The following is a 25,632-nucleotide window of genomic DNA, read 5'->3' as shown; positions in this document are numbered from 1 at the left end:
TGAAAGGTCACCATGGCAACGCAGATGTACTGTAGGAGTATGCAGTGAGAGCAGTAGTGTGATTGTGAAGTGTTTTACTACAATGTTAGAAGCACTCTTGTGTTTACAGTAGTCATGTCAGTTGAATTTGGTTAAACTGGAATAAAAAGGGTAAAACAACCTGAAAGCTTCTTGATATCTTAAGTATAAAATTTAATTTTCTACTCTGTCCCATTAGTGGCATGATTTCACACAGTAAGTCTTTTGTGAAAGTGGAAGCTGCTTTGCTGCTGTTGGGGTAAAGGGCAGGCTGCAGGAAGCCAAGACAGATGAAAAGACCCATAACTCAAGTTGTGAGGAGACCACAGACCACTGGTTTAGAAACGTGATCCAGGAGAAAGAGAGACATATACCTGTGTGATCCATATAGGGCTGAGGAGGAGGAGGAGGAGGAGGAAGAGGAGGAGGTGGAGGAGGAGGAGAAAAACAGAGTAAATTATGAGAATCATCTGAGAGACGAGGATGTGCCGCACATGTGGACGTAGGGGGATGATGTCCTTGTGTGTGTGTGTTTGAGAAAGAGACAGACAGACATAGAGAGAGGAGAAAGAGAGAGAGAGAGAGAGAGAGAGTTGGGGTGTGAAGATATTGCAGCTCTCCATAAATGAAGACTTATGTTTTTTTTTATGTGCCCCTGCACTGGACCTGCACCCTCTCCAACTAATTCCACTCCAGCTGCAAGCTGAGGGTGGAGGGAGCATCAGAGAAAAGAAGAGAGACGAGAAGACAGACAGAGAAAAGAGTGGAGCAGCAGAGAAGAGAGCAGAGAGACACACGGTGGCATCTGGTGCTCAAACTACATCAGAACAAGACTTCCTGCTGGGACGTGAAGCATCATCATCATCTCTTCTAGTTGTGAGTAGTGGCTCATATTCTCTCTGCAGCACATGAGACAAGTGCACTGTCAGTTTGCAAAGATAAAAGCGTAAAATATCATTATTTCAGTGTCAAGGAATAACTTTATCACTATTCAAGAAGGGACTTGGGATTGTTAAACACTGACGTGTGTTGCCACATGTGAAACAAACCCTTCCAGGATAGCTTTGATCGGTTTCCAATTCATATCGCATGAAAGCAATTAAAATACCTGAACAATGAGTCACTGACTCATTAATGGCTTGTATGATTCATAGACACCGTCATATGGAGGCAATGCTGCTTTTTTTTTTAAAAGAAAATTTCATTGTCCTATTCTCAGCCGCCTGACTTCAGCTGCTCTCTGTTTTTTCCACTCAAACCTGAAAACATGAGATTAAAGTTGAAAGATTTAAAGGAGTATTTAGGAAATGTGCTTATTTGCCGTCCTCCCCAGAGCCAGACAAGAGGATTGACACTCTTCTGTGTGCGCAGGAGAGAGCTGAGACCCACAGAGATCAGCTGACTGCTAGTTAGCTTAGCACAATAAGTGGTAGCGGATGGGTAGGTTAGCATACCTCAGTCTGCAGCCACTCAGGGAAGAAGCACTGTGTTTTTGATAAGTTTCACTGCCTTCTACCATCCATGTATCCATCCATGTATCCATCCATCAATCCATCCATCCAGCCATGTATCCATCCATCTTCTTCTGCTTATCCTGGGTCGGGTTGCAGGGGCAACAGCCTAAGCAGAGAAACCCAGACTTCCCTCTCCCAGGCTACTTCGTCCAGCTCTTCACAGGGGATCCCATGGCATTCCCAGGCCAGCTGAGAGACATAGTCTCTCCAACATGTCCTGGGTCTTCCCCAAGGCCTCCTACCATTTGGACATGCCCTGACCACTTCCCCAGGGAGGCATCTGGGAGGCATCCTGACTAGATGCCTGAGCCACCTCTCAATCTTCTCAATGTGGAGGAGCAGCAGCTCTACTTGGAGTTCCTCCTGGATGGCAAAGATTCTCACCCTGTGTCTAAGAGAGAGCCCAGCCACCCTCTGGAGGAAACTCATTTTGGCTGCTTGTACTCATTATCTCGTCCTTTCAGTCATTACTCAAAGGTCATTACCATAGGTGAGGGTAGGAATGTAGAACGACCAGAATCTGATGAAGCCAGCAGGACCACATTGTCTGCAAAAAGCAGGGACCCAATCCTGCAGCCACCAAACCGGATCCCCTCAACACCTTGCACGTAGAGGTTCTGTCTACCGGACACATGTAGACTGGTTGGGCAAAGTCCTATGCACCCTCAAGGACCCTGCTGAGAGAGTGGAGCTGGTCCACAGCTCCATGACCAGGATGAAAACCACACTGCTCCTCCTGGATCTGAGGTTTGACTATCCGACACACCCTCCTCTCCAAAACTCCTGAATAGACCTTACCAGGGAAGCTGAGGTGTGTGATTCCAACAATATGGGATCACACTCCTCAGCTTCCCCTTTTTAAGAAGGGGAACCACCATCCCCGCCTGCCAATCCAGATGCACCGCCCCCAATGTCCATGCGATGCTGCAGAGTCATGTCAACCAAGACAGCCTCGCAGCATCCAGGGCCTTGAGGAACCATGGCCAGACCTCTTCCACCCATAGGGCCCTGCCACCGAGGAGCTTTTTGACCACCTCGGCAACCTCAGCCTCAGAGATAGAAGAGCCCACCATAGAGTCCCCAGGCACTGCTTCCTCATCGGAAGACATGTTGGTGGGATTGATGAGGTCTTCCGAGCATTCCCCCCTCCAGTCCACAACGTCTTGAGTGGAGGTCAGCAGCACGCCACCCTCATCATACATGGTGTTGACAGTGCACCGCTTTCCCACCCAAAGTCCAGAATCTCTTCGAAGTTGTCCGGAAATTGTTTTCCATGGCCTTGCCAAATTCCTCCCACGTCTTAGATTTTTAATTCTGCAACTGGCAAAGCCATGCACCAATTGGCCTGCCAGTACCTGTCGGCTGTCTCCAGAGTTCCATGGGCCAAAAATATATAGGACTTCTTCTTCAGCTTGATGGTATCCCTCTCCACCATTGTTCACCAACAGGTTCTGGGATTACTGCCACGACAGGCACGGACCACCTTATGGCCACAGCTCCGATCAGCCGCCTCAACAATGGTGGCATGGAACATGGCCCACTTGGACTCAATCTCCGCTGCTTCCCTCGGAACATGTTTGAAACTCTCCTGGAGGTGGGAGTTGAAACTCCTTCTGATGGGGTACTCCGCTAGATGTTCCCAGCAGACCCTCACAATACGCTTGTGCCTGCCAGGTCAACCATCGGATCAAACTGACCACCAGGTGATGATCAGTTGACAGCTCTCCCCCTCTCTTCACCCGTGTCCAAGACATATGGCCGCAGGTCCAATGACAGGACCACGCATAGGTGCAAAGAACACTCAGGACCCTTCTCCCAATGTGAAGACGCTAGCCCCTCCTCCACCAGGTTAAACTACAACGTACAGGCACTGAGCTGAGGGGCAACAAGTACTGACACCCCTGCCCGCCGCCTCTCACTGCCAGCAATGCCAGAGTGGAAGAGAGTCCAACCCCTCTCGAGAGGACTGGTTCCACAGCCCTTGCAGCATGTTGAAGTGAGTCCAACTATATCTAGCTGGAACTTCTCAACCTCATGCACCAGCTCAGGCTCCTTACCACGAGAGCGGTGACATTCCGCATACCCAGAGCCAGCTTCTGCAGCGGAGGATCAGACTGCCCACATTGCCTCTTCAGGCTGTGCCTGGCTGGGCCCCATGGGTTCAGGCCCCGCCCCCAGGCCTGGCTCCGGAGGGGAACCCTGGTGACCCGCGTCTGGGTGAGGTAAAACTTGGATCCAGGTTGTACTTCTTCATTAGGGTCTTTTGAGCTTCTCTTTGTCCGGTCCCTTCCCTGGAACCTTGGGTGACCCTACCAGGGGCATAAAAGCTCCCAACAATTTAGCTTCTAGAACCATTGGTACACGCAATCTCCTTTACCACGATAAGGTGGTAGCTCAAGGAGGAGACCATCTTGTACTTTTACAGCAAATGTTAGCTTTTATCTTAATTAATGTAATGAGGGTTATACATAAAATTTACTGTACCAGCTTGTACTTTTACAGCAAATATTATGTATATTCCTTGTTACATTAATTAAGATGAAAGATTGTTTTGAGAAAAGTATATTTAATTGGTGTAGAGGTGGCAGTGGAGGCAGGACCCAAATACAGACAACAGCAGAGGAAACCGCAGGAAGTGTAGAACTCGGTCATAATGTAATCGACTGCAAACTAAACAGAGGAACTCAGCTAAGGAAACCACTAAAACAATCAGGCAGGAAAGATACAGCTGAATAGAGGATCCAACGCTGGCTGATACAGAAAACAGAACCGAACTCAAACGTCAATAACAACTCAACAAGCAAGAGGTGTGAGAACATGAGGGAGCTGGAGCTGAGAGACCCTGGGAACAGAGCTGTAGACAACGAGGACTGACTGATGGAGGAGACACAGGTGATGCAGTTTACAATGGTCTCAAGTGAAGTGAATTTCAAAATAAAACAGGAACCGATTACCTGGACTATGAGGAAAACATAAAATAACACGGATCAAAATAGAAACTATAAATCTATAACTGAACCTGACCGAGATATTTGATGACTTTTAACAGAGCTGTGCTGCACCATTAATTGTGCTAAGCTAACTAGCAGTCAGCATTTCTTTGTTGGTCCCAGCTCTCTACAACTGCACAAAACTAATTTAAATCCTAAAGTAAGCCAAATCCCCTGATAAAGTTGGCTTGTTCCTTTAAACACATCATTTTTCCAAATTACACAAGGCTGTTCTAATATTAAAACATTCAATTTATCACTCTTTTTATACGTTTTTATAACGTTTTAATGCTTGACAACAGTACTTATCTCACACCTGGTAATTGCTCTTCAAAACTCAGTGGATGTTCATGTGGATGTTAAGAGAATCACATAAGCAAAGCTGAAGCAGCTGCATATCAACACATAAAAGTAATGAGATGGATGTCAGACACACCTGGCTCAACCGTTCTAGGCTCAATTTGAGATCTAAAAGAGCGTCATCCTCTCAAGATTCATCACATGTTTTCATTTGAAAACTTTTAGAGGTGATTAAGCTGGAAAAAATTATCCAGAAATAGAAACATGATGTTGTGAAAAAAAGTACCTTAACATTGTTCACTGTTGCAGTACTAGTACATATCTGTCTACATCCTGTTCATCAGCGCTGTAATCCTTCTATCTTATACACTCTAAAGTGAAAATTGAAGCACTCTTTTACTTTCATCTCACACACTTTCTGTTTCTATTTTTTCTTTTTAAAAAAGAAAAAAAACCCATAAAGTTCACATTTACATTTCATGAGAAACAGTTTTGTGTCTCCCGTTTCCCTAATTTTCACTTTCTTAAAGTGGTGTGAGCCCACATCATGGATCCTCCCTCAGTGCTGATGGTGCTGATGGTGGTTGCCACGGCAACTGGGGCCCGCTCAGCTAGCGAAGAGAACGAACTGGATTATGGGTACTGGAACTACAGAGAAGGAGGTAAATCACAAGCTTCTCTGATCTTCCACATGTCAAGAACAAATCACTTTCTAATGTCTCGGTGAACTGAATCAAATGCAGGAGTTTGAGGGTTGACCAAAGAAATTCCTCAGAGATTAGATACTAAAATCCTTTGCCTGACGGTGTCATATTTGAACTCACAGCTGACAGAGTCAACGTGGCCTCCGTGCGCAGCGTGACCAGAGTTTTGGACGCCTGGGGGAAACGCATTTTTAATGAGCTCAAGACTTTGCTGCACTCAGAGCCCAGTACGCTGCTGCCTGACTACTCCAGGTGACTTCAGCATCTCCTACCATCACCTTCAATACCTGACTGAGTTGTACCCCTCTCTTGGTAACAACTTTTTTTTTTTTTTTTACTGACTTTGGCATGTTAGCTGCTTCATGTTTTTTTTTTTTCCTTTCAGCACGTGTTCAACTACATAATTTTTTGCTTTTGTGTTTCCATCTTGAATTGTTTTGTTTTTTCTTTTAAAAAAAACAAAACATTGGCAAACCTACATGTGACCAAAGACCAAAATCAGTGAGGACATTTGTTTCAGTCCTTGGATCTTTTAAGGTGGATTTTTACACCAGCAAAACATGAAGCTCAAATGTATGTGATTCTCCCCCTGAGATGATTTGGAACAATTTAGAATAACTTTCAGTTCGACAAAATAATTCTCTTAAGTGTTTTTAACCTGTAACATGTTAATGATTTTTTTTTCCCAGCATTCAAAGCATATCAGGAGGCACATTATCTAATCTGAAACTATATATATTTCTGAAGAAGTTTCAGAAACACAGGTTAAGATGAGAAAACTTCAACCGTCACACTTCTGAAGAACCGATCCTGTCAACTGGTGGAGTGGTGCCATTGAAGCCAAGACAGGCGATGAGACCAAAAGGGCAAATCTGGGTGTTTTATCTTTACAAAGATGCTAACTTGTCAGCGCTGGTGTCTAAGGTCAAACAATAATCACTACTTGCTGATTGAGAATGAAGTCAAAATATCTATGAACAACAAATGTGGCATTTAAACTGGATTGGAGCAAATCCTGGTCCCGGTGTAACCTTCAGAGTGTGATGCTTCTGAGGCCTTTTCAGAACAAATGTAATGTAATGTAATGTTAAGCTACTCAAAGAGTAATTGTAGATTTTTCAGCGAGATTCAGTGTCCATGTCAATTTTAAGAATTTGGTTCAAGAAGAGAATTTTTCTAACGGTCTGATTCGTCCTCCGTTCATCCTGCAGGGTGCGCCCTCTGTCTGAGTCTGTCAACGATCTGTTCAGAGAAGTCTCCTTACTGCATCGGCGCATCACCGAGCTCACCCATCGCCTAGCAACCCTGGAACCATTCCTCCGTCACCACGGCTACCGAGAGGAGGGGGCGGAAGATGGTCGGGCTCTGGTCGCTCCGAGCCTGAGAGGAGAGGTAGCGAGCCTGGCAAAGTACAGCCCGAAGACCCGGGTGAGGGTGAGCCCTCTGAGGGGGAGCCGGGTGGTGAGGAGGAGAAGGGTGAGAGTGCTGAAGAACGGGGTGAGGGTGGTCCAGAGTGAGACATAGAGATGAAAGAGGAGGAAGGCAAAGAGTGGGAAAGTTTGAGATTTTGCAAATATTATATAATGTATAAAACATATTTTTGAAGTATAATTTCCTTTTTGTACCCCGATAAAAAAAAAAATTTACTGCTTGCCATGTGAGATTCACATTATTATGGATAATTAACAGCAAGATCATTCAAAATCTTTTAAATAAACCTGGGATATTGTTATTCCAGTTAAACTCTCACTGCAACACGAAGATCAAACCTCTTTTTTTCCATCCCACTCTACAAATCTGTCACTCACAGAGCAAACATCTGTACTTTTCTAGGACAACGTTTTTCTATACGTTTCCTGCTTCTAAGTTCTTTCTTGACCAGTAAATTAGCAGCAGGGAAAAAAAAAAAACATTAAAAAAACAAGCATGTTTCCAACTTGTGTCCAGAAGTGTAGCAGATGGAGTTTTCACAGAGATTGTTTTTTTATAAGAAGATGAATTTTCCTTTTCAGTTGTTGGCACATGAGCACAGCCTCTACTGCTACCGAGGCCAGTGCTTTGTCTGTGCTGTAACGGATCTGCAGCAAAATTTAAAAGCATCTTCCCCGGCTTAAGTGTGAAATTCAGCCTGGTAGATTAGTTTTTGTTTAATTCTGCAAACAGATGAGCGATCAGCCATAAACATAGCAAGGTAATTAACTTCCTATCGTGTTATCAGTCATACTCTTGCTTCTTTTACCGACAAAGACTTGTAATGATCAGCTACAAATAAAAAATAATCAACTGACTGACAAATAAATGAAAAACTGTTACATGTTGTTGTTGAAACTTTCCTTTTTATTTCTTTTTAACGCCTTGACAATCCTGGGGAAAAGCAGAGAACTCTAACTGTGTCACAAGAGGCCGAGGCACTGTAGATGTATAAAAAGCTCATAAATACATGCAAAAAATCTTTATCAGCTGTTGGAGCACATCGATACTCATGTATACCTAAGGCTATTTTAAAAACACAAATTATAAATCATAATTATGGAGCCTGATAAGACATTTCTCATACAAACAGCCAGATTGCTGAGTAATTTCAATTAATTAGAATGAAACAGTATTTAAACCAGACATTTTCATATTTTCCATCCAGTTATTTCTTTTTAAAAGCGTAATTAGCACATTTCTGCCTCGGTGCAACAGGCAATTCATCGCACAACTTAGCACACGTCATTCAGCTCTCCTCCATTTCTGCCCTCCTTACATTCCCCAAACCGCAAGTAACTAACTAACAGGACATGAAGCAGTATATAAAGCGCCACAAAAAAAGAAGAAAAAAAAGTGAGCATGTTGTCTCACTAAGTCAGGTGCCATGTTTTGCCACTAGGTGTCAGTGCTCGCCTGTTGTTACAATCTGAGGGGGCCACTGATACGTGGCGGCTTGATCTTCTGATTTTGCTCAACTCAAGTCAGGAACTGTCTTCCTGGGCCCAGCAGGGGGTGCCTATAATCTGCTAACATAATTATACTGTTTGTTTGCAAATGGGGATTGTGTGTGCGCGCGCGTGTGTGTGCGTGCACGTGCTGTGGGCACAGGCATTGAACTTTGTGCCTTCATTAAAACTTTGCCAAGTGTTTCTACAGCAACCGGTTTCTCTTTGTAACTTGTCATCCACACTAGAAAGTGCAACGTAGCATGTTCCTCCTCTTTTTTGTTCCTCCAATCAAACATTCTCTCGTTTTATGGTCTGCACACTTTCCACTTGACAATTTCTCCCCCACCATACTGTAATCTGTACATCAACCTGCACCACCCCTCCTCCTCTATTCTCTCTCTCTCGCGCGCTCTCTCTCTCTCTCACGCTCACTCGCTTGCTCTCTCTCTCTCTCTCTCGCGCTCCCTCCACTGCTGTGTGGGTGTTAAGCTCAGGCTGTACTTTCCATTTTGGTATTGTATTGTCAATGCATTGTTGCATCCAATCCAGTTAAGATGCTATGGGAATACTGTATAAATCTCTCCCTCTGTCTCTCTTTCTACCCCCCCCCCCCCCCCCAAGCCACCCACCCATCCCTACTCCCCTGTCTTCCCATCTTTGGAAAAAGAGCCAGTTGCTAGGTAACAGTTAATTGTCAAGAAGTAGTTACATGTGTTGCAATGCATGCTGAGGTTGTCGGGTTGATGTGGGGAGTGAACGAGTAAGCAGAATTGATGTCTGAGAGAATAGTAAAGCGCTCCGATTGGCATTTTTAAGAGGAGGCAGCAGGATGCATGTGATTCCACGATGAGTCCTGTCAGTCTGCTTCCCCTCCTCCTGTGGCAGCATCCACTGGTGCAGATGTATAAAATCCTCCCACCAAATCTATACATAGGGCATCAGTACATTTTCAAAACCTGCTTGTTTCTTTAAATAACTCCTGTTGCTGGACAAGGCTTTCGGAGTACAGAGAGTCTGAGGAGCAAAGGGGGGAGCTTTTTGGATGCTTTGATCTCTGCTGCTCGATTCGGTTTGCATCACTTCTCTCTCCTCTCTCATTTCTCGCCGCTGTTTTAATTTTAAAACCTCTTTCTTTTCCTCTCTCTCTCTCCACCCCCTCTTCAGTCAACAAAACACTCGTCCAGCATGTTGAGTGACAAAGTCTTTTTGCTCTTGAGAAGACGGAGAGGAAGAAAGAGGATTACTCTCAGCTGCAACCATTATCTGATCCATGATGTCTTACGGGGCACAATAATAAGATCGGTTACAGCAGGAACATCAAAAACAAATTGGACACACATGAGAGAAGCGCTGTTGCTCTCTCCCAACCTGTTGAAATAAGAAAATAAAAACACAATCCTTAAAAAGTACAAGACCAATACATGTGAGATTTCTTATTTTTTATTAATACTCAACACTTTTATTCCAAAGAGACAGAAGAATAATATTTCTCAGCACTTATTTTCACATTGACTGCATTTAATCTCATTTTCAATTTTACTAAATATTCAATCAAATTTGAAATACTCTCTTCACACAAGTAATTTCTCTCCATACAAAAAAAATGCAAGGGTGAACTAGATTTGTGTCGTATGTACATTTTTCACAATCTGTACAGCTGTGGGATGTCGGCGATCAAATCCTCTCTGGCAAAAGGAAAAAAAAACAAACAAAAAAAAACGAAGAGGAACTAAAGAGGAACTTTGTAAAAGTGCAACAGATTATCTATTGTGCTTTCTGTGTACTAAGAACGGTGATGCTTTACAATTTTTCCTGTGAGAAAACGGCTTCTGCAGCAGACCAAATCATAAAATAAAAAGGAATTGAACACACCAGCACGCCTCAACTTAATAAATGTGTACCGTCTCTGTGTAATATAAATGATTGCACATGAGTCCTGAAGTCGTTACAAAATAATTTCGCAAGGGGACCTACAAATCAAAGATTTCTCCCAAATAGATCTATTTTCTGCCATTTTGTACAGGTTTTTATCAAAAGTCCATGAGTGTGAGGTAAAGTATTTACAAAGTCTTATAATACACTTAACAGTTATTTGGCACACACACACTGTCTCTTTCTGTCTCTTTCTCTCTCTCTCTCTCTCTCTCTCTCTCTCTCTCCCATATGAGCACACACGGAGGTAATCAAGCGTATGTATTCAGGCACATACAATAACAGAAATAATGAACTATTCAAAGGGAGAAAATACAGGAAAAGAAGATGAAATTTAGAGGAAAAAAAAGGCTTCATCAGTGATTATGAATGTATCAACCAAGATCTCAAACTCGCTAAAAGCATTTACACTCACTGTCAAGAAAACTGATTGAATGAACAATAAAAAGTCATTCCATCCAGGAGACGTTTTTATTGATGCCATGTTTAGTCTGAAATTTAGTCTGTTAGATTGGTGCCTTCTCTTGCACAAACAAGCATACACACATACACACACCTACAGTATTACATGGATCAGTACCAATGAAATTGATAAAATTCCAAATATCGTTCAAAAATACCCAGTTCTTTGGGCTAAAAGTTAAGATTTAAAACAGAAATAAAGGAAGGAAATTAAGATTATACATGCAAATCCTTACAAACACTAGAGACCCCCTAGTATCATACATACTGACTTGTCAACCAAGACAAAGAAAGTCCTCTAACTTTTTGACTGGGATGTACATGAAACTAATAGAAGTCCCATTCAGTCAGACTGTGCTTAGATATTCAAATTTGGCTCTGAAGGAGGATTGAAAGAGTCCGAGTGACACTAAATATGTAGAAATGGAGCATAGTTGCCTCACCTTACATTATCTTTTCTTGGGCTGTAACACAGGTTCTTTTTTGTCTTCATCATCACACGTTGTCCTGCCTTCCTTTCTTTCTTTCCTTTCTCCTTAAATGCCAAGAACTTGAGGGCAAATTCATTAAAATCTCAGTGTTGGCACCTACAATGGACCAGTGGAGGGAGAAATTGAGGATACATGCAGATATTATTGAGATTCAGCAACACTGTGGAAGAAATGATGACTCCTGGATAGTTATTTGGACTTTAAGAAAAAAATATATAAAAGTAAGCTTTATATTTTGCAATTTTTTGTTGTTGTTTTTGTTGTTTTTCTTGCTGAGAGCTAGAAAATACAAGACAACTCTCCTGTTGGTACAGTAAACATAAAGCTAGCAGCTGGTCAACTTCTCCGATGCAAAGCATTGAGGTAGGGGGATGCAGGACTGGCTTCGTCCAAAATATGCAAAACCTCAATAGATAGATATCAACATAGATCGGTAGCAACATCTTGTGGTTAATGTCATTATAGATCCTTCTTTTTCCTTACATGTGAAAACAAATGCGCATTAATATTTTACTGTGTTAGTTACACAATCTCCTGAGTCCACAAGGTCCATTCGTTCCGATGAGGACCTCCGAAGCTATGCAGATTTATTTTTCCCTGTGGACATTGAAACCAACTGAGCTTTGCTCTGCAAGCTAAAACAGGCTAACAAGCTAAGAGTGAGCTAAATAACAGGCTTTGGCGACCTCTGCATCTTTCTCTGAAGGGCACAAGGATATTCCTTACATTTAGGTGAAGAAAAACAGGTGAAATTAGCCTTTCCAAATAGAGCTATATGGAAATTAGCCGTGAGCATGGATGTTAGGCATGGCAGTACAGATGTCGCACAGACCTCAACTCTTCTTCTGTTGCTATGCAACTCAAATTTAATTCTCATCCAATCTCCTCCCAGTTGTTTTGTCACAGTCACTGTGGCCGGGGGAACTAACATCATAAATATGTTTACAGTTTTCTACCAACTCACACAACCTCATTTCAAAAAGTTCCACCATGTTTTCTTCATTTGCCTGACACCACCAGCGTGATTTCCGATGGTATCACCCTGTTTGGTTTGTATCTGTAAGCTTTCGGGAAACAAATATGGACACAACGAACACGGAATACGGAGAGAGGGATCCATCCATATCTAACGATGCGCATGAATCAGCCTGAAAGGCAAGGCTCTTCCGATCACTCATACGCTGAATGTCTGACACAAGTCCATTTTACACTGATCACCAACATGTGAACCAGTGAGCTGTGGAGGTGTATTGTTTTAACCTCTGGACTGAGCCAGGTATCATGCAGTTTGCAGCCGTTATGGTCGACTCACTGCTGCTTCTGTCGTGTCCCAGTTAGGGTGCAGACACGGGAGAAGTATTGATCTTCTTTCCCAACTCTCAGCAAGAACATAAATAAGCTTATTTTTCAAAATGTCAAACCGTTCCTTTATATAGCAGAGGGACACTGGTCTATATCTGTATTGTGAGTACAGATTTCTATGTAGTGCCAACCACCGTCTCACACCGAGATACACCTGTCTTTTACGAAAGATGACACAGTAAACCCAGAGGCCGTGAGCTTATTATTTGTGACAAAGAACTAGAAATCCTACACGAGCCTTTCCAGCAGAATAAAATGTTCAACACTTGCACTTGTGCTGCTTCAATCACTCGAATGTAGGTGACCAGTCTTTACAGCGGTCAGGGGCTTACAGCCATAATCAAGAAATAATTAACGTGCCGGGCTGCTCAACCCAGCTATAGAGGTCTCACTCCATGAGTCCATTATGCTCCTGTCCTTAACAGCTTAAGTGTCACAGCCAACTGAGTCAAGCCCAATGAAACGTGATACGAGCAACAAGTGTGTCATCTGTTATGCTAATACTAATTGCTGAGTTTGAGAGGATGAGGAATGATAAGGCTTGTGGAGCCTCTCAGTTCATGGTTTAAAGGAAATGAAATTGTTGAATAACCTTGCACTTTTTTATGTCTGATATATCTTCTTTCCTTTACTACAGCCGTAGCAGGAATGTTTATTTCTTGTGGCACTGTGGCTTTAACAAATTTTTTTTTTCAACTTTAGTTTCTGAAGAACAATGTAGGTATTTAAGCTTCTTAAAATGCCGCAATTACTGTATGTGGCCTTACAAAATAAAGTCTGACATCTTTAAAGTTTCAAATTGCCCCGAAGTTTTTCATCATCAAAAACTCAACCACCGTAATCAGTCCTGCACTGTTCATATAAGACGTTTTCAGGTGGACTTTGCACTGAAATCACCGAACCACTTGTTTGCAGGTGGATCTGCCTACGAGAAGAGTAGAAAATCAGTATTAATCCTTTAAGGCACATCCAGCTCAAAATGTGAGACCCATTTGGTACTGCCAAGCAGAAAAACGAGAGGAAACGGCAAATCAGTATGATGATGTTGCTTCTGTAGCTGAAAAAAAGACCTTCTTTGCAAACTTTTAAGTACATACAATGTACTTCGCGAGACATGCCTTTCACATACACTTCACAATACTCGGAAATTAGAAAAGTAAAAAAAAAAAAAAAAAAAAAAATCAAACATGGAGGAAGAATTAATAGCAAAGAAGAGTCCAAATTACAGGAACCCTAAAATATCCTGACAACTGGTCCACCAGTGTCCTGTAATATTGGTAAGCAAAGAAACAATATCATACAATATGTAACATGAACTATTTAAATAAACAGAATTTAAAAACAATCCAAACCAATCATCATTAAACACTGGAGTAATATTCAGTAATAGTATTAACATTATCAGTACAATTATTATGAATTTACCCTGTTATTTCAACAGAAGTGTTGATTTCTCATTCATGATTGTATTACCGTTGCTGAACAAAACGTTTGTTTTGGCGTTAAGGAACTGCAGGAGGAGGGAGGGAAAGACAATGAGCATGTGAAGAGAGCAGAGACTGGAGATTTTATTTCGCTTCCCCCCTCCATCCATCCATCTATCCCTCTCTCCCTCCCTTTCTCTTCCCATCCCTTCCTATCTTTCTCTGAGTGTTGGGGCAGCACCAAAATCCTCTCTACTCATTAAAACTTGTCTTCCGCCGGACTTCACCACAGTTTAGCCTGCAGTGGCCTCTGTGCAGCGTCCAAATTCTTTCCATTCAGTGGAGTGAGAGCAAAACACACACAACTGTGTCTTCTCATTCTCTTCCCAAAGAGATGTGATCAGCCTGTGCTGTCGGTTATTCCTCCGTATGTTTTCCTCCATTCCCCTCTTTGCTTCACCCACTTCATCTTGTCTCTCTTCCTTCCTCTGATGTCACCTCAGACATCTGACTCAATGCTGGAGAGCTTTTCATAAACGTGTCCATTGGCACCATTGAAGGGTCTCTGTCCCTGCCCCAAACCTAACGTGTCCCTGCCTCCAGGCAGTAGTTTGTTTGCCCCGTGGTGGTTCCCCATGGGACCTCCCACCCCACCCAGACACAGCTCTTTGGGGAACCTGGGGGCCACACTGGACATCACCCCAGCTGTGGCCGACGCAGGCAAATAAGAAGTTGCTCCCATGGAGCCCCGGAAGTCCCCTCCTCCTCGGTTGTTGTTGAGAAGTTGCTGCTGCTGCTGCTGTTGTTGCTGCGTTTGTGGCTTTTTGATGTAGTACGGTTTGGCACCGTGTAAAAGACACTGGTCGTCGCCGAAGGCTGGGATGAAGGGGTTCTGGTTCACCTTATCTGGGTAGAGAGATTTAGACAAGGAGTAAGTCCCGGCCCCTCTGCTACCACCACCATCACCACCGCTCCCACCTCCCATCATAGCTCTATCTCTGTCTCTTAGGTCTCTCTCCCCCACCGACCGTCGATGCAACCCACCTTCCCCTCCTCGAAACAAACTGAAGGAGGAGCCTCCTTTTGACCTATCTCCACCTATTCCTCCAAACATGGATGAATCTCTCTCTCCTGCATACCTCTCAAACATGTGGGCGTAAGGGCTGGGGCCCTCCATGAAGCGGTCTTTGTCTTTCAAGCTCACACTTCGGGGTTGGGCAAACTGCCCCCCAACACCCCCGCCGACCCCTCCCATGCGGCTTGCCCCCTCCCGCTGCAGGTCCACAAAAGTGTCATATGAGTGTTGCCTCCGTAACACCCTCCCACCTGGCCCTAGCTTCCTGCGCTGTGCCTGAGTTTGTGTTTGAGCGGGTCCTACGCTAGCCTTCCCTGCAGCGAACACCATGTTATTGTCCTCGCTGATGTTGTAAAGGTTGCTGGGCTGAATCTTACAGGAGTCACAGCGTTTACAGGTAGCAGAGCTGGGGCGACTGCTGCTCCCCCCAACCCCGCTAGCTGAGCATGTGCTCCCTCCTCCTCCACCTCCACTGTGGTGACACACACTGTGGCAGTTACGACACTCCCAGTCGCCTCCTGCTATGCCTCCTCCACCTAGCCCAGAAACTCCTTTCTCCCAGCAGGTGTGGGCCTGCTGCCCTGCTCCCACTGAGCTGAGCCCACCTTTAGACTCCGGTTTCTTGCTTTTACCTTTGAGGAAGTCTTCCACAGGCACTAAGCTTTTACAGATACCACCACCGCTACCGCCGCCCACACCGCTTCCTCCACTTCCACCCTCTTGCTCCCACTTGGCCTTGCCCTCCTTGGAGCGGAATTGATCCGCATAGAATTCCCTCAGGTTCTCTTTGTCTTTGCGGAATAAGTAAGGTGAAGAATTACCCCCTCCTCCTCCTCGCTTCCGCTCCAGGGGAGGTGAGACCGTACGGTGTGCCAGGGGCCCATGGGGGAAGTGGTGGTGGACGGTGTGGTGGTGGGGTCTCCTCCTGAAGCCGCTCAGCTCTATCTCGTCCTGCTCCCGTCTGCACTTGGCCGAGGCTGGCCTCTTTTTCAGGCTGTCCCTGTACTGTTTACGCCTCTTGTTGTTGCCCTCCAGGTTGCCATAGGTGACAGTGTGCGTGGAGATATCCGACACATCCGATCGAATGTTCCCATCATCACCCCCTGAGCCTCCCCCACCCCCACCACAGTACCTGTCATGACCCCCGATGAGCCCCGTGCTGGATGCGCCTCCTTTGAAAGAAAACCTCCCGTACACATTGCTTCCCTTGAACCCAACCTGGTTGGAATCCGCAGGGGTGTGGCCAGCAATCAGGTCAAATTTATTGGTATTCCTGTGAGTCATGGAGGGGCGGGGCTGGGTGGTGAAGATTGGTGCTACCCCTCCCCCTAAACTGTCACAATCGAACATGCCCCCCTCCAATGAGCTAGCGCTGCCTAAGCTACGCGGCCTATTGGGTGGGGGGCCGGACATACCCAGAGCTGAGGCCGGGTGGTGATGCCGGTAATGGTCCTGGTACAGGTTGTTGTCCTTCAGGGGCAAGTTCCCAAAAGTCCTCTCCACCTCGCTGATGTAGTCACTGAACATGTTGTCCTCTGGTAGATAGGGCGGCGCTGACTTGCAGTCTACAGGGTGGCCCACCAGGCTGCGCCGATGCTCCTGGATGTCATAGATAGTCGATTCACGACCGCTGTGACTGTATTCCAGGGCAGCGTGGGGAGAGCCATTAATGCCCGGAACTGCAGTCATGTCTTTGGCAGTGCGGAGCAACCGCAAGATGTTTGAGTGGGTGTTGTTCATGTTCTTCTTCATGGTGGCTGAAGGTGAGTCTACGGTTGACTTGTTTTCCTCAATTTGTACCCCATGGATGCAGCTGTAGATACCCTGGAGAGTGAACATCGGGAAGAATAGGGAGGTAGGGAGAGACAAAGAGAGGGTGAGACAGGCCATGGGAAGGAGAAGGAGGAGGTATGAGGTGTCAGTGAGAGGGATATAACAGTAAAATGTTTGCCAGTCGTAAAGATGGAGAACCAGGGGGCAGTTCATATTAGAGGGAGGGAACCAAACACCAGACACATTTACAGACAGAAAGACGCACGGGGAGAGAGGAAGGGAGCCAAACAGAGACAGACAGGCAAAGAGAGGTTAATACATTGCCATGTTCTCACTGACCACCCTCTTGTTTACACACTATTAAACAGTAATAGGGGCTGAGTTCATAAATGAGTTTTCTCAGGGGACCAGCATGGACTTGAACAGCTGCTACTCCACTTCAGACTGAAGGAGGAGAGGGAGAAGGGAATGAGCAGATCAGAACCTTGAACCCACCAATCAATAGCTATAATCAATCTCATTTAAATTCAGCTGACACTGGTTCCACTGGTGCTCTCTACCTCACAATGTTTTCTTTCTTTTTAGATAACAAGTAAATGAATCACTTTGTAAAAAAAAAAAACCTAAAAAAAAAAAACCCCACACACACAATGGTCTCAAAAACTATTGATCGGTTTGTGTGCGTTTGTTTTGATTGGTTTGATTGGTTGGTCCAAGAAGGGGAGTCCTTTGGGAATGAAGTTAATGCGTGTGCTCAAATGGGGGCTGATGGAAACTGTGTTTTAGGTGACAGCCAAATCCGAAAGGTCGAGGACAGGCTTCGCACCAGCCAGCGTGCTGGACAACATTCCTCAAAGGCGTCAACTTGTCAGAAACAGTTTCTGTCTGTCTCTTAGTCACTTTTGCCATCACTGAGTGATCATGAATCTGAATCGTCAGCCGCTATTCTCTCTTTGTGCCCGTTTTATCTCTGTTTCCTGGTGCTCCAGTGAGCGGCAGCCGCTCCAATGGGATTGTCTGTCTTTATCTCTCTACATCTACGAGAGCTGATGTGAGAGGTAATAGACCAGAGGTTACTGGCACACCTCTGTGTCTATTCTCTTCTACACTGCCTTTGTCCTGCTGCTGCAGGTTTTTTATTTTTTGTCATCACTACTGCTAACTGATCTTTCTTTCCCTGTTTCTTATTAAACCTTTGAAGTCTCATCACTATAGTCTTTACACTTTCTGTGCACTGCACATGAACTCTAATTTTTTTTAATGCTGGGTTATGTTTAATACTTTTTCTTTCTTACATTACAACTACAGTGTTAAATCAGGCATGGAAGCTTAAAAAAGGAGAGTAATGTGCCACTCTTTCATAATAGAAATCACAATGCTGTAAGGGGAAAAAAGCTACCATGCTAAAGGCTATGCTTCGGTTTTGCTTGAAAAATGTCAATTTTGGAAGAACCAAGCGCATGAACACCAGACAAAAGAAACAGCTTCGGTCCTCAAGGCCACATCTTCTTTCAGGTCTGTGTGAGCAGGTGTAAACCAAAGGGCATTACAATGAGAAACTCCTGCAGCAGGAACACAAACCACACAAACACAGTTGCCCTTTTGACAGACTATGTGCATGCAAACGCAACACCCCCCTCTCTTAAAAGGTAACATTATGCAAATGAATCACACCTCAAATAATTATTTCTATGGACCTAAATAGCCCACATCACTAACACACTGAGACACCTTGTTCAATGACCCATCTGCTCAGAGTCGTAGCAAATAACCACAATGAGCTCTTCGACATCCAACAGCACAGCTTAAGGTCACCAGCTGCAAATGTGCAGCTATTTAGTACAGTAGTTTTTATTTCAGGAAATGCCAAACTCCCTCAAAGACCCCGGGCTTTGTTTACTGTCAGGGACACGAACGCCAGTGATTGTTTTTCACTATCCTAAAAGGAGAAAAGGCTGTACACACTCATCTAGTGTTGGAGTTGGATGGTGGTTATGATGCTTATTACCACGTTGTAGCTGTTCAGTTTGAACCTATTTAAAATCAATGCTGGCTACAGGGTCTGAGAAGTTACAGTCACGGCAGGTTTCAACCCAAGATTTACCTGATGATCAAACAAGAATCGAAATTTTTCTTATTAATAAAGCAAACTATACCACAGCATGGCCAGATTTGAGACAGTCGAATTTATTCCTCGAGACATCTTTTTAATTTTTGTCAGTATTATTTTTCTTACAGCGAATGAAAAGCTCTCGTATAAAACAGTGTACACTGAAGTGTGTGGCCCTTTGGGGCAGATATAAACATGCATGCCTGTAGACAACAGGTCAACACTGATTTGATTCTCGCCTGAATACACTTTTAAGACTTGTAACATTTGCTGTTAAGGCTGATTTGTTTTGGCCTACATTATTTATGCATTGCGAGGCTGTTACACCGACATATTGCTGTCAAAAAAAAAGGTAGGAGAGATGCAAACACCCTTCTCACATAAATCTGATGCAGCAAAAAAATTGAACAGCTTTGAGAAAAGTTTATCTCAAAGGTTTTATAACAGAAAGACTTTCTAGGAGGAAAAAGTTTTCTATCAGAAAAAAAACCTTTTAAAAACAGTATAAATAATGACAAAATCCAGTGACAATCTAGTGGCTCATGGTGGGTGAATTGTACACAAGGCTTTTACCAAAAACTCTATTTTCAGATTTTTAAAAATTGAATTTTTTCCAGTTTTTTCCCCAGTGCTTTTTATGTTTTAGCAACCCAATTCTTTGACCAGAAAACAAACTTTACATAGAACATTTGGCAACATTAACTTTGTATAACAATCAATTTCTAGCAGCCTCTCTTTAAGAAAGGCGTTCTGACGAAGAGATTTTCCCAATTTTCAAAAACTTGCAATATCTTAAGCGTATTAACTGCAAATCCACGTTTAGTTAGATAAATATTCAGAGTAGGTGTATGTGAATAGGTTTATGTGAAAATGCAAATGTCTAAATCAGTTGGACTGCTCTGTTTGTGTCATGTTGGCCTTCTGCAGGCTCGATACTCACAATCTCCTGATGAGGGCTACAGACCTGATTCTCTGGACTGTCTGGGGTTCACATGAGGAAACAGCTCCGTATTACTGTAACTGGGTAACTTTGGAGTGTGATACAAAAATTGAAGATACTAAATCCCTTTTGTGTTGAGTCATCTGTTATATAAGAGGCTGCTCTGGACTTACATTCTACTGTTAGACGACTGGCTGAGCTGCGAAAGTCGCAGGTACGTCTGGTGAGTCAACGTATCCCCCTGACTGACTCAATACACCTCAACCACAGCAAGCAGTTCAACAACAACCACTGTAGTGAGCTTTCTGTCAGGAGGGCAAAGGTCATATCTAAAATAAAACATGAGCACACTCACTCTGCTAATGGAGAAGGTGACCCCGGGCTTTCCGGAGCATACGCCCATGAAGCAGAAGCGTAGCTGCCAGTAGAACAAATGTTCACAGATGAAGGTGATAAATGACAGAACCATGGCAGCCCCAAGCATGTAGAAGACGCCCGCCATGTTGTCCACGTCCAGCTGACTGCTCATCACCTCGTTCTTCTCATTGTGGCAGATACCTGTTAGCCATAAGGCCTCCAGCTCCTCCATCTCACCTGGAGGAAGGAAATGTATCCAAGTTACCTTCAAGATGGGAGATCAGGAGAGTTTGTGCACTCAGGGAGGATTTGCCTCGAGGTGTATAAACATGTTTGTGTGATTCCCAAAAGGGAGAGCACATTTTTTTTTGGATGAATAGTTGAAGCCAAAAAGAGCCCAGGTCTCAAGTATGTGAAGCAAATGTCATGTAGCATTATTTTGATGGAACGCCCCCTCAGAGGATCATCCTCATTAAAGATTGCTTATGCAAGGCTCACCCTTCCTTGTTGTGGGAGGAAAAACAACTGCCTGCTGGGAATTGACAGTCCTCTGGGAGGAAGTGTGCATGGTCATGTGACAAGCATTTCCAGCCTAAAATGTGTCCATCTCACTTCCACATCCCCGGGGGACCGCTAAGGGAGGCGGACACGTCCAGAGAGATTTATTTGATTCCATGGGTTTTTTTTGTGTGTCTGTGTGAGACCAAGTAGGGTGTATAGTTCTTCTTCTTGCATAACATTGTGTATGGTCGCTTGTGCAAATATTTCAGAGAGCATTTGACCAGTCTCTGCTAAGACATCTTTACCTAACTGAAGCGCGGTGAGGAAAGAAAATTGTTGCTGAGGGACATCAGATGGATGTTGGTTGTTGTCATGTTGCCATCACCAAAAATAAAGTCATTAAGTGGATAAAGACAACAAAAAAACACAATAGTCTGAGGTCTTCCTTTGATTAATTCCCTTGATTGACACGGGGCAGCTGATTCAATCTCCGCCTGTCCTGTCCAATTAGGGACGCGTCCTTGAGTGAGACACTGAATCCCGATTGCAGTGTGAAACTCTGACTGAGAGACAAATGCTTCTTTAAGATAAAAGCAATGCAATTCAATAAGTTCATAAATGCATAAATGAAACCTTTTTTCATTTGTTTAACCAGAACACAAACTGACAAAAATGGAACAGTTTTTTTTTTTTCCAGGGGAAGGTTCACACAGCCATGATCAAACCTGTCAATTCAACTGTGACACTAAAGAGTACAGGAGGTGAGTGCATCCAACTGTTCCTGGACAAATTAAAGAAACAAGGTGTTAAAAAGAGCAGCTATTCATAAACATAAGAATTCTGCAGCTCATCTTGAAACCTGAAAATCTTCCGCAGACCACGACAAACATTTCATCACATCCAAAAATTCTTCACTCTTAGTTGAATATTCCTTTCTAAATGATGGAGCAGCTAGCATGTTTTCAGGCCATCATACATTAGCACCTCTTAGCTTAGCATCTGGACAGGCAGGGGATTGTCTGCTGGTCCATTCTCGTCATTTCCTGGTTACAGTTATTAACTTAATAAAAAGCCCACTTTTCTGTTCAGTCATTTTGTCGATTCTATGGCAGCAGCTTACATGATCATCATCATTGCTCCATTGGAACTCATTTGGCATCACTGACGCGTTATCGTGTCATTAACAATTGCCTAACAATCATCAAATATATGTACCAGATGAAAAATTGGTCCAATAAAAGACAGCCTAAATGAAATCCCATTGTTTTGGATTACTAATTTTGAATCCTTTTTTTCCATTTGAAACTTTTAATTACATATTCAATATTGTGAGTGTAATGAGAATTCCTGATTTGGTGACTTTTGGTTAGGTGCACTTTTGAGGCCAGTTTTCACTTCCATCCTAGAGGCTCCATATTTATCCACAAAAATGATTTCCAAATTTTGGTCTCTTAGAATAATCCCAAAATGTTGACCAATAATTTTAATAGGAATGAAATGAAAAGTTGTAATTTTCCAATCTCTTCTCAGTCTTCAGCCTCTGGTCTGCTCAGGTACAGACGCATCCTGTTTCCTGTAAGTGGGCCGCTGCTGAGCCTCCTGACTTACATCACGCCGAAGTGTGGATTCCAATGGATGTGACAGAGATGAGCAAACATCAATGAGCCTGATCTCTTGGACTAGAACGCATGCGGGCTGACGGCCAAACAGTCGACGTGAAGTAATAAGAGGTCATTTCTTTTAAGTGTGCGCCTCACGTTGACAGACCAATACATATTTACTTTAATTAGGTAAATCATGCAGATGTGTTGCCTCATCTTTGGGAGCACGCACACACTCAAACATGTACACTACGCAAACACATGTTGCACACATGCACTTCCTCCTGCACTTCAGCGTTCATCAGCAGAGGCTTTCAACCCTGTGCAACATGTTGACGCTTTTAAAGATCTGATCTAAGGTGAACGTTCTCTCTCTGCGCTGACCCCTCCATCCATCACCGCCATCTGGATGGAAAGTGAAAGCTACATGTGTTTGACAACATGTTGCACAATATAGACTCTGGCAGGTGAAGAGCGGTATGGAGCACACACACCCCTCTCTGAGGGCAAAGTACTTCTGCAGACAACAATTTCCATTAGGGATTTTATTTTTTTAACATAGCATGGAACTTTACTTGAGACACACACACAAAATAGCTCCCAAAATACTGCTGATGTGTTTAAATACCAGCTCATGCCCTCTTTCACATAGAACTCCATTATTGTGGGTGTTCTGAATTATAATGGGTGAATTTGATTCATAACAGGGAAACACAATGATATTTCTGTGACATATAGGACATCTACCCAAACGGTAGTGTTCTCAAAAAACAAAAAAAACAAAAAAAAAGGGGAGGTATGAAATGTAGTCTTTGCCATGTCTGCATGGGTCTTTGTAAAATCGTTTTTTAACAGCATCAAATGCAGCAACCATCATTGATATCCTATTGAATTTGAAATATAGAGAGCTTTAACGCAACTTTAAGCTTACATTCAGACGACTAAAGCTGTTTAAATAAAAAGGCCTTTTGCAGCGATGCAAGGATTTTCACCCAACCTTTGAGCAGCTCAGGGTTTGCCTCATTATTGTGAAGTTTTATTTTAATCATGTGACTGTCGTAGGTTACAGGATGACAGGTGTTTAGATATCAAATGAAAGGAAAATAACAGGTTTTGGTTAATTTCAGTTTGACAGACCTAATTCTCAAACAAGGACGGATGTTTCCTGTAATATATTGTAAACTGCCTGTCTTATTTTACTTTGATTAAAATGCAGATATGACAATGAGGCTGTCTCATTTCATCCCCAGAGCGAGCAACTTACTAATGTTGAAGTGCGGGTATCAGTTTTTCCTCCAGCAGCAGCTCTTCAGTCTCATGCTACAGACAGGCAGGGGGGCAACCTTTCATACGTCGGCAGCCAGTCTGCTCATGCTGATGAGAGATGCCCCTCCACGTGCCCCGCCTCCGCTCCTGCGAGTCATTTGTGACCAGAACTCATTTAGATGGAGGCGGAAAGTGGGCACCCGAACCACAGGGCCTAAATCCTCTCATCATAACTGAGCAGCAGTTCAATACCGAGGCTGAGTGACGTCCTGCTGTCTTCCCTCGGTCACAACCCAACACAAACAACAACAACTGGGCCTCAAAACAAAGGAAGGCAAGCAAATTGAGGTTAGCTGGGCAAAGCTGGTGTCACCACTGTTGCTGTTTACAATACTGCGCCAAAGATTCACCCTCCTCGTATAAATATTCATAATGTTTATAATACTGCCACCATACTGTTGAATTGATCAAATGGTGTCACTATACACAGAAAAAAAGGAAAAACAGGCCCGATCCAACACTCTGCATATCATTTAATTGAGAGCTGATGTTAAAATATTTATGCACATGTAAACTGAGCTTTACAGCTTTTAAACACTGTCTCATTAAGTGGCGTAACAGCTTTCAGCACATAAATCTCAGAAATGATCTACACACTTACAACACCTCTAAAGATAAACACCAGAGAGCCCATCAATGCCTTTTTTACAAACTGCCCTAGCTGAAGTGCTGTAACCTTTGAACAGATAAAAAGGACTTTACAGTTTCTTACTATAACAGCCCCTCCAGAAAATCACAATTGAACAACGGCACAAATTAATGCAAAAGCAGCCAAACCTTGCGGAAGATGCGGCTGACGGCATATTTTCAAAATTCCTGAACTTTCGATGGAAGAAGCTGAAAAGTTTTGCTGCAAAAACAAATGAGGCGTTACTTGTTGATGCAGGCTGTGAAAGTTACGTGAATTCTGCGATGCTATGTGACATTTCATCACCCAGTGTGCAAATCCATGTAAAATAAAAGGAAGACAGCGAGTCTGTCTCATTGATTCCATGAGATTTATGTAACCTTACAGTTGTATCGTAATATTCTATAGACATTATTGTGGTTCATTGCATCTGTTATGTCAAAGAACTACTGTTTTGTCTGTCTTATTGTTTAAAAAGCATCTATGCTCTAAAATATGCAGAATTCGGGAAGGTCTGATATCAGTCAAACATCCTTATCGATCCATGTGTGCCGAGGCAGTGTGTAAGTCACAGAAGTCAAACAATATGTAGAGTCTCCGACATTTCAAGTCTAACCTTGTCAAGAGTACTTCATGTACCCATGCGCACTCAATATTTTTCTGTCCCTGTCTTTATAATGTTTGCTTGTCCCTCGTTACCAAGTAAGACATGACTCCCTCCACACACGCTTTTACTTCTGCAACTGCCACAGCTGCGGGCCTGTCGGTATCTCAGCGCTGATTAAGAGCAGAAGCACTGTTCCTCCTGACCCAGGCCGCCTCATCCTGACGCTCCCCAGCGTCACTGACTGAGGGGACCCACCAGCAGGTTCTCTCGTTGTCACTGTAACAAGCAACTACTGCCTTCTGAGCTGCCTTAAAGCTACTTAGATGATTGAATCCATTCCAATTCAACCGACATTACTACATTACTCTGGTTTTACACATTAAAGATTACAGGTTTTTAAGGGAGTACTACTGCATATGTGAAAAAGAGTTGGATAAAGGTCTTTTGCAGCTCCAGTTCGAGCTGTGTTAAATCTGGTGAAACGCCTCAAGTGATGTCATTTGAAGAAGCGTCACTGGAGCTGTAAGTTTGAAAATGAAAAAAAAAAAAAAAGTCGTTAAATAGAAGTGAGGTAACCAGACTTCCATATCTTTGCT

At 43.5% G+C, this 25,632-nt stretch overlaps 2 protein-coding genes across 5 annotated transcripts in view; one reads left to right on the top strand and one right to left on the bottom strand.

The window, feature by feature from the left end:
• Positions 1–505: 505 nt before the first annotated feature.
• Positions 506–7,982, top strand: LOC147257419 (uncharacterized). Its single transcript, XM_086210184.1, has 4 exons — positions 506–894; positions 5,353–5,484; positions 5,649–5,778; positions 6,738–7,982. The coding sequence occupies exons 2-4, from the start codon at positions 5,370–5,372 to the stop codon at positions 7,048–7,050; spliced, it is 558 nt and encodes a 185-aa protein (XP_086066310.1). The 5' UTR covers positions 506–894; positions 5,353–5,369; the 3' UTR covers positions 7,051–7,982.
• Positions 7,983–9,871: 1,889 nt separating this feature from the next.
• Positions 9,872–25,632, bottom strand: part of grin2bb (glutamate receptor, ionotropic, N-methyl D-aspartate 2B, genome duplicate b) — a 102,430-nt gene continuing 86,669 nt past the window's right edge. For 3 of the 4 annotated variants that reach the window (XM_086211332.1, XM_086211333.1, XM_086211334.1), the window contains exons 15-16: positions 20,372–20,610; positions 9,872–17,017 (exon numbers count right to left, since the gene is read on the bottom strand). In XM_086211332.1, the coding sequence (XP_086067458.1) occupies positions 14,618–17,017; positions 20,372–20,610 (2,639 nt within the window). In that variant the 3' untranslated portion in view covers positions 9,872–14,617. The remainder of the gene's footprint in view (positions 17,018–20,371; positions 20,611–25,632) is intronic. The other variant, XM_086211335.1, reaches the window with a different exon arrangement.

Source organism: Aulostomus chinensis, chromosome 8 (assembly GCF_037954235.1).
Source record: "Aulostomus chinensis isolate RoL2024-O1b breed Wild chromosome 8, RoL_Achi_v1.0, whole genome shotgun sequence".
NCBI lineage: Eukaryota > Metazoa > Chordata > Actinopteri > Syngnathiformes > Aulostomidae > Aulostomus > Aulostomus chinensis.
The sequence above is the reverse complement of the archived record's forward strand: the minus strand, read 5'-3'. Positions and strand labels throughout refer to the sequence as shown.